Source organism: Arachis ipaensis, chromosome B04 (assembly GCF_000816755.2).
Source record: "Arachis ipaensis cultivar K30076 chromosome B04, Araip1.1, whole genome shotgun sequence".
Taxonomy (NCBI): domain Eukaryota; kingdom Viridiplantae; phylum Streptophyta; class Magnoliopsida; order Fabales; family Fabaceae; genus Arachis; species Arachis ipaensis.
In genome coordinates this window covers 2,217,345-2,225,209 of record NC_029788.2, presented here as the reverse complement: position 1 = coordinate 2,225,209, position 7,865 = coordinate 2,217,345, and the positions used below count along the sequence as shown (strand labels likewise).

The window sequence follows — 7,865 nt, the reverse complement described above, 5'->3', positions numbered from 1 at the left end:
TATCCCGAAGAAATATATAACATTTTAAATTTATACTATATAATATAATTAATTTAGCTCTCTATCGGACGGGTCTTAATCTAGTTATACTTATTTAATTTGACATTAATTTGTCATTATGATTAAATGTATTCTTAGCCTGCTGTTTTCATATAATCTAAAAATCTCTCGATTTGTTCAATGGAAGAGCTCATGCCCTTTTGTGAATATTTTGCTGCTCACCGGAAGGTTATGGCAAATGTAGGCTTACATTACATGATATACAACATTAGTGGCATGTAAATACAGCTCCACGGTTAGCCACCTTATAAATGAAGTTTCTATGCACTTCTATTTGCTCATATTAGCTTTTTTCACTATATTTTTCTGCACAATTCCTTGTCAAAATATTTGCCTTTAAGATACCAAATAAGAAAACAAAAAATCTCAGCCCCTTTAAGCACAGTGAAATCTGATGTTGAAATGATCTCGCACGTATTCTAGCAGATTTACCTTCACTTCATGAATTGGTTAAATAACACTTGCTTGGGCCACAGCTTTCTGGCTCCGAGCAGCAAGTAGCTCAGAATCCTGCAAAACTTTTTAGTTATGCCTCAAAGACAACAATGCAATAGATAGAAAAGAAAAAAAAAAATAAATCAGGCAAAAAATAAAAGTTATTTAAGATTGAATAAACTCATTCTGAAACATTTTAGTCTTTTACTAGGGGCTTAAGCTTATTAGGACTAGGCAGGTCGGTACTCCTTACGTTATCTATTGATATTAAATTATTTCAAACAATGTTCATAACCAAAAGGTTTTAGAAATACAAATGAAAGATCATTCACAGGCTTTTTCTTTACAGCACAAGTTGAAGATAATTGGATCATAAAAAAATAAATCGACTCTAATTGAATGGGAAAAGTGTTTCCCCACAAAATGTACAATTAATCATCCTAGCCAATCAATATTTTGAAAGAGCGTTCTTGTTTCTTTCTTTTCTTTTCTTTTTTTTCGCTAGAATATAGTGATAGTGGCATTCCTTGCTAATGATTCTTACATCATGGAGCCACAATTTATATTGAAAACATTATTCAACGGATTTTACCTGTACAATAGCCTGTGCACATAGCTTCCCTGACAGAACAGCACCTTCCATTGAAGCTAAATATTTTTGTTTTGTGTAATCTCCAGCTAAATAGAAACCTTCTATAGGAGATCGTTGTATGGGACGACAAGGTTCACAATTTGGAACAGTTTTGTAAACCGACCTGAAAGAATGTAGTAAGTTCTATTAGAGTTTAAGAGACAATTGATTGTGACAGCTACAAATATCATCAGTTACAGTACAAGAGATTCCACAACACATGTTTGACACGAGGAAATATTCAATCTGACCTGGGTGTTTTAACAACATGGTACTTAACAATCTTTGCTTTTGTCTGGTCTGCACAAATTTCATCAGGGAACAGTTTGGCAAGTTCAGACATCGTAGCAGCAATGATGTCTTCATCACTTCGAGAAACCCATTCTTCAGCAGGTGCAAAAACCAACTCCAACATAGACTGGTTTGGGTTATAATATTCCTGCAGAACGTGAAGAGTTACACAAACAACTTACCAACGTTCAATGATACCCAGAAAAATAGCTATATGCAAATGAAATCCATTCATAAATGGGCTCAGATATTTTGACAATCTGAGATTTTGAGCAGAGACATTAGACATTTAGACATATGGAGTTTACTGTTTATCCAGAAAGCTAAACTATATTCAATTAGGTGTCTTTGTTCACACACATACACATAACATGGACCATACTAACTGGTCCCACCTAATAGGGAACAAAACTTAGTTCTTACTGATGTATACACTAACATGGACACTGGCAACAACTTTTGAACAGGTTGAGGAAATACATTAAGTACAAAATCATCGACACATGAGAAGGTTTTAGCTTTTACCTTACAAGTTACTGACATGTCAGCATATACACTCAAAAGTGGACTTCTGCATTAAGAAATACAAAATGTACAAATGAGGTTATTGAAATGCTTTATGATTCACAAATGGCATCAGAAGCAAAGAAGAAAATAGTTTAATCAAACACTGAAGTGAAGATACCCTCATACACAAAAAGCTTGGATACTAGGAACAAAACAAAGCACAATTAAAAAACATCTATTTTCCAAAGCAAATATGATGGTATCACTTGCAATCATCGAAAAAAGTTCTCTCTAAGTTAGCAGTTAACAAGATGCAGTCATTCTGAATTTTGAATGAAACACAACCATATAGGCAAATCTCACTCTTGATTAAGCAAGGGAAATTGCCCATGCAAAGTTTTTCTCTCCTTTTTCCTGACTTTTATAGTTCTAGATATAGAATACCATGGTCCATGGGACTTGGAAATCAATACTCTAACTTAGAAAGGGAAGCTAAAGAGTGTTCCAAACTAAGTGTATGAATTTTGTTATCATGTTAGTAAAAGAGAAGTCACCCATCTTTTTTCTTGCAGATAAATAAGTGAATCTTTATTACTTGATAAAGAGGTTATGTTCTACACTATTACTGCAATATTAGAATTAATTTTCCAACTAGCGGATAGAAATATGAAAGCACATTAACTTTGTGAGGCACAAAGTTATAAGCATTTATGTATCACAAAAACCAAATGAAACATTTAGCAAACAGAATTTCTATCCCTTTCAGCTATCAATTTCATTTTTAAAGTCCAAGTAGCACCTGCTGAAGAGAAGATGATCATATGTGTTCTTCAGTTTTCTGTCAAACCTGCAAACATGATACATATATACATCACCACACCAGTGAAGCTAATAATAAAATCATCATTGACAAATATTACAGATTAATTCTATTCTAATTACTATGATTACTGAAAAGATATATGAACGTAATCAGGGACATTTTTTGATTAAAAAGAAAAGAAGTATATTAGTATATTTGTTGATGATAATGGCGTTATTTAAAATACTAAAATGGATTTACATACTCTCATCTTCACAGTTTCACTTCTCAAAATTATAACCACCATTCGTCATTAAAACAATTTTACAGGCACATATTTCCAACTCCATACTGTCAGTAAATAAGAGAGTCTGTATAGAAGACAGCAGCATGAAATAATAATGACAAATAAATTAACTGAAAAGTTGGTAGACGAATTTTTCAACATCATAAACCATTACTGACCATATATGAACATTTATAACCGGGACTCCTACTAGTTTCTCCAATCTTTGGAAATATGGAATCTCTTTCCAATTGTTAGGCACAAGAAGCTTCAGAATATCAACTGTTCGAAGAAAAAAGTGCACAACAGTGTTAAAAGATGGATATCAAGAATGCTAGATGACCAACTAATCAATATAATGAGGGGATATAAGAACAAAAATACCTGGAGTTGCAAACACATAAGCATCCCCTTCAATCACCTTCCCATTATTTAGCAAGAAGCTCTTCACAGTGCCATCATCATTTAGATCGATCTTTTGAATGCGAGAATTTAGATGAACTTCACCACCCAAGGATTGAATATGATCAACAATAGGCATACAAAGTCTTTCAGGGGGATTACCATCCAAAAAGGCCATTTTAGAACCATGCTTTTCCTATTGAAGAATTTGAATTAAAAAATTGGATAAATAGCGGAGTTTCAGTTTTGGAAGAAGCTCTCATAAGGGTTACTGCTAATCTGATTCCCTCTAAATATGGCAATGGTAATGTTACTGATGTGACCTTGTCAAATTTATACTAATACAAGTTGAATAAAATTTAAGAAAAGGAAATGATTGCACCTGAAGAAATCGGTTTAAGGCAATCAATATACATTGCATTGAAAGTTCATCCGGGTTGATGAAATTTAGTGCCTTTGACATGGCTATGAACACCTCATCAGTTACTCGATCAGGTACACCCTATAATCAGGAGAAAACACTTTTGTTATTCATAAATACTTGCAATTCAGATCTGACAGAGGTTGCAACCTGTTCTATGAAATCAACCAAAGAAATGAAAAATTTACAATTAAGTAAATACAATAAGTAATTTAATATAAAATGTATAACTACAGATATCCATTTTTGTTTCTCATACTACTGTGTTCATAAAAGTATGAGATGATCAACCAAATAAACAAGGCATAAAAGATTTATTTATTCTCCAGTTCTGGGAAGAATTAAGCCCTTTCTTCATATAAATTCAGGCCAACACCAAGCATCTCAACTTTAAATCACTAGGAAATCCATTCACTAGTGACCTTGGTACACCACCCTTATCACTAAAGTGATAAAGACATTGACAAATGTGCAAGACCTTCCTCTTGAAATTTTAAGTCAAAATAAGCCACAACATGATTAGAGAAATCCTTTAATTGTTAGCTACAGCAACACAACCAAGACAACATTTTATACCTGCTTTCTCATCCAATCTTTAACAGAAAGGCCATCTTGAGCTTCAACATAAGACTGACCACCAAGCATAGCTGGCAGAAGCCCAATTGCAAACTTGACTTTTTCTGGCCAAGTAAGCATCTCATTGTTCCTCAATATTGCCAATATTCCTACAATCACCATTCACCGGGTCCAATGTATAAGTATGGGTTAATAGTCAGGAAGAGGAAAGTGAAAGCATGGCAAAGAAGAAAACATTTCAAAGCCCGTTAGACATCAACATAGTCATTATGTGCAAATATAAGTCTTGAATCTTACCATTTAGTGGAGCTGGTAGGGCTTCAGGAAAATCAAATCGACTAAATTCTCCAGGTTTACTTGGCATTGCAAAAATCATAGAATGTTCCTTCCATTGTAACCGATCATTAATACCAAGTTCTCCAAATAGATTCTGCACATTAGGGTATGCCCCAACTTTGGGGGAGGGGAAAAAGAAAGAGGAGGTTATGTAAAGAAAAGACAATTACAAACTCATTCCAATAATTGACACAACCATATTGATTAAACATTTTCTTTTCCAGTGATAGTGTTTTGTAGCTGTAGGAGGATTCTTCTTCTTCTTCATCCTTTTTACCTTTCTCTTAGTGGTCACTTATATGTTATAGCAAATAAAAAGGAAGGTTCACCACAGGAATCTTTTTTCCTTTTTTTTTTGGGTATGTAGGACTTATATTATATTATTAGATTGAAAGACTGCAGAATTTTAATGAACTTACAGAATATATGCAGGCCTGTCTCATACCAGTCTCCATCTTCATCTTGCCATGCAGCAACCTTACAAAATTGGGACAATAGTATAAAAATACAAGACATTTAAATCTGAGATATGATTAGTAATTTAGTATGCTGCAAGCTGTGGAAGTATTCAATCATCCTGCCAATGAAGTTACCACAACAAAGTCTTGAAGACTAATTCAGACAAAAAGAAGCCATATTATTTATCATTTAAAGGCAAGGTAATGCATCTGTCAGATAATATCGAACAGTGAAAGAACACTTTGTTTTTTCAATCACACAGCAAGCTTAAATGATGAAAATGCAAAATGCAAAATGAAAACTAGAAATGGGATTAAATTAGCAGAAAAACCTTTCCACCTAGAACATCTCTTGCCTCCAGTAATACAGGCTTGTGACCAGCATCTGCCAAATATTTTGCAGTCGATAAACCAGCCAATCCTGGGATAATTTGAAACATTCATTGATCCAAAATAATAATTTCAGAAAAGGAGCATAAGAAGTACATGCAAACATGGTCGTTTCTCTTATCTTTAAATATCCAACATGATTTTATTTGACCTTTAACTTGAAATTTAATACTTATAATTTAGAACCGAATTCTTCATGGAGACCAGAGCATCTCAATATCATCAAGCATAAACGTGTGTACATTTAGTTAACAAAAATACAGTAACCCCTAAAACCATTTCAAAATACTACTATTTTAAAAGAGATTTAATTTGTATTTAGTCAATGTAAAAAAATTTTACACAGATATCCAATCATGTATTGCCATTTGCCGCATAAATGCAAAGGTGTTTGACTCAAGTCTCAACAACTTACTATCTCAAAATTATACAAATGCTTGCTGAGTAAAACTCTTCTACACTTAATAACAGAGTAGCACACACAGCAATTGAACTAAAAATATGAAGCTTGAGTGTACCAATTACCAAACATATACAAGTCAACACAGAATCAAATCCCAAAAATGAAAGACACACAAAAAAAAAATATAAAATAAAATAAAATATGCTAGAAAGATAAAAACTTTGATTCTGAGTAAGTTAGCTCACAAAATCTATAACTAAAGCAATATCATTTGAATTTAATTTGATACCATGTCAGGATAAATCAATTTTACACGTCCATCTAATTATGTAACCTGCATCAATAAGCTACTTTTTACAATTCATCCGAAAGAACAAATATGATTGGATTGGACCGGACGACAGTCAGTGGATCATAATTAAACGCATATAGTTTATCCAAAACACACATAAGATAAGTTGCTGAGCATAATTTTGATGAATATAACTTATTTATGAGCCAAAAAAACAGAAAACTGCACTGGTACAGCTCAAATTCTACCTGCTCCAGCAACAACGACCTTCAACGGTTTCGCTGGTCGTGGTGAATCACGAAAAGTCGAAGACAAGAACGCTGCTTCGAGGAAATTCACGGTGTTCTCAAGCTCCGGCCGAGGGTAATCGACGCAAAACACTCGCAACGGAAGAGAGCCATGCTTCTTCCTCAACAACCTAGTGGTGGTGGTGGTGGTGCTCTTAGCAGCACGAGTCAAAGCGAGTCTGAGACTCGGTCCCATCGACTCGCTCGCGCCAAGCGAAAACGACGCCGTTTGGTCCGAGCTCGTCGCAGAACTGAATTTCGAAACGGTTCTTGGGGCAATTTGGTAATTCAAGTTCACAGCAGATATACACGTGGCCATTGCTCCGGTTAAAAAGAGAAACAGGATTCAGCTTTATCATCAAAGAAAGAAAAGAAAAGGCAGTCAATAATATATAGATACTATGTTAATTAACGAAAGATAATATGGAATAAATTAAAGTGTTTACTTAAATGCTTTGAAATTCAATTAATGTGTTGTTTATAGTGCTCATCGACGTTTTTATAAAAAAAAAAAAAGGTGAACTAAGAGTTTAAAACTTAAAATTGGTAAATTACCTAGTTGGAAAGAGAGGAACTGAAGGGGATGATGTAGTTGAAGAAGAAGAATGTTGGTTGTTTTAATAGTTAACTTAACTGTGTGAAATGGGAAATGGGAAGTGGGAGAAAGACGAAGAAAGAGGAAGAAGCAGTTGGTGGAGATAGCACCACGCCACTGTGTGTAGAGTGTAGTAGCATTATTTGGTATTTGCACTTTCCACTTGCATGTGCGTCACTTTTTTATTTTTAATATTGGAGTAAGTATTTTTTTAAATTGTGATCTACTGTCATATTTTTTTAAAATATGTGATGACTTAATATACGGAATACAAATCGGACCGTCCGATTTTTAAGAGGTATAAAAATCGGACCGTCCAATTTTTAGGTACACAAATTGGACCGTCTGATTTCTGTACTCGGACCATTGGATTTGTGTTGAAAAAATTAAAAAAAAATTGTAGTACACAAATCCAATTTGTGTACCTTTCATAGTTTTAAAAAACACAAAAAATTATCATATTAAAGTATAACATTTATTCTACTTCCATATCCAAATTTTTTAGTCCATGTGTGTTGGGTTTTTTTTTTAAAAAAACAAAGATAAGAGTAAGACTCGCACCTCCGAATAAAGTATATAAAGATAATGTCATTTGAATTATAATTCGATAATAAATATTTTTTTTAAGTTAAAAATAAGACTCAAATCGACAAATTTTTGGTGAATATGAAATTTGTTAAATATTAATAGATT

The 7,865-nt window shown here is 33.5% G+C and overlaps 1 protein-coding gene across 1 annotated transcript; it reads right to left on the bottom strand.

Moving 5' to 3' along the window:
• LOC107638266 (phytoene dehydrogenase, chloroplastic/chromoplastic) lies at positions 157-7,345 on the bottom strand. Its single transcript, XM_016341453.2, has 14 exons — positions 7,133-7,345; positions 6,539-6,927; positions 5,538-5,626; positions 5,167-5,224; positions 4,709-4,864; positions 4,412-4,560; positions 3,797-3,916; positions 3,397-3,610; positions 3,192-3,294; positions 2,724-2,771; positions 1,943-1,988; positions 1,378-1,565; positions 1,088-1,250; positions 157-570 (listed from the first exon to the last, which is right to left on the bottom strand). Exons 2-14 carry the CDS (start codon positions 6,894-6,896, stop codon positions 511-513), a joined length of 1,752 nt encoding a protein of 583 aa, XP_016196939.1. The 5' UTR covers positions 6,897-6,927; positions 7,133-7,345; the 3' UTR covers positions 157-510.

Excerpts from the sequence above, each read along its gene's own strand:
- LOC107638266 (XM_016341453.2), bottom strand. The coding sequence starts at position 6,896 with ATGGCCACGTGTATATCTGCTGTGAACTTGAATTACCAAATTGCCCCA. Across the intron at positions 5,627-6,538 it reads GGTCGTTGTTGCTGGAGCAG|GATTGGCTGGTTTATCGACT; the intron begins GTAGAATTTGAG and ends AAATTATCCCAG. Across the intron at positions 3,611-3,796 it reads CCTTAAACCGATTTCTTCAG|GAAAAGCATGGTTCTAAAAT; the intron begins GTGCAATCATTT and ends ATTCTTCAATAG.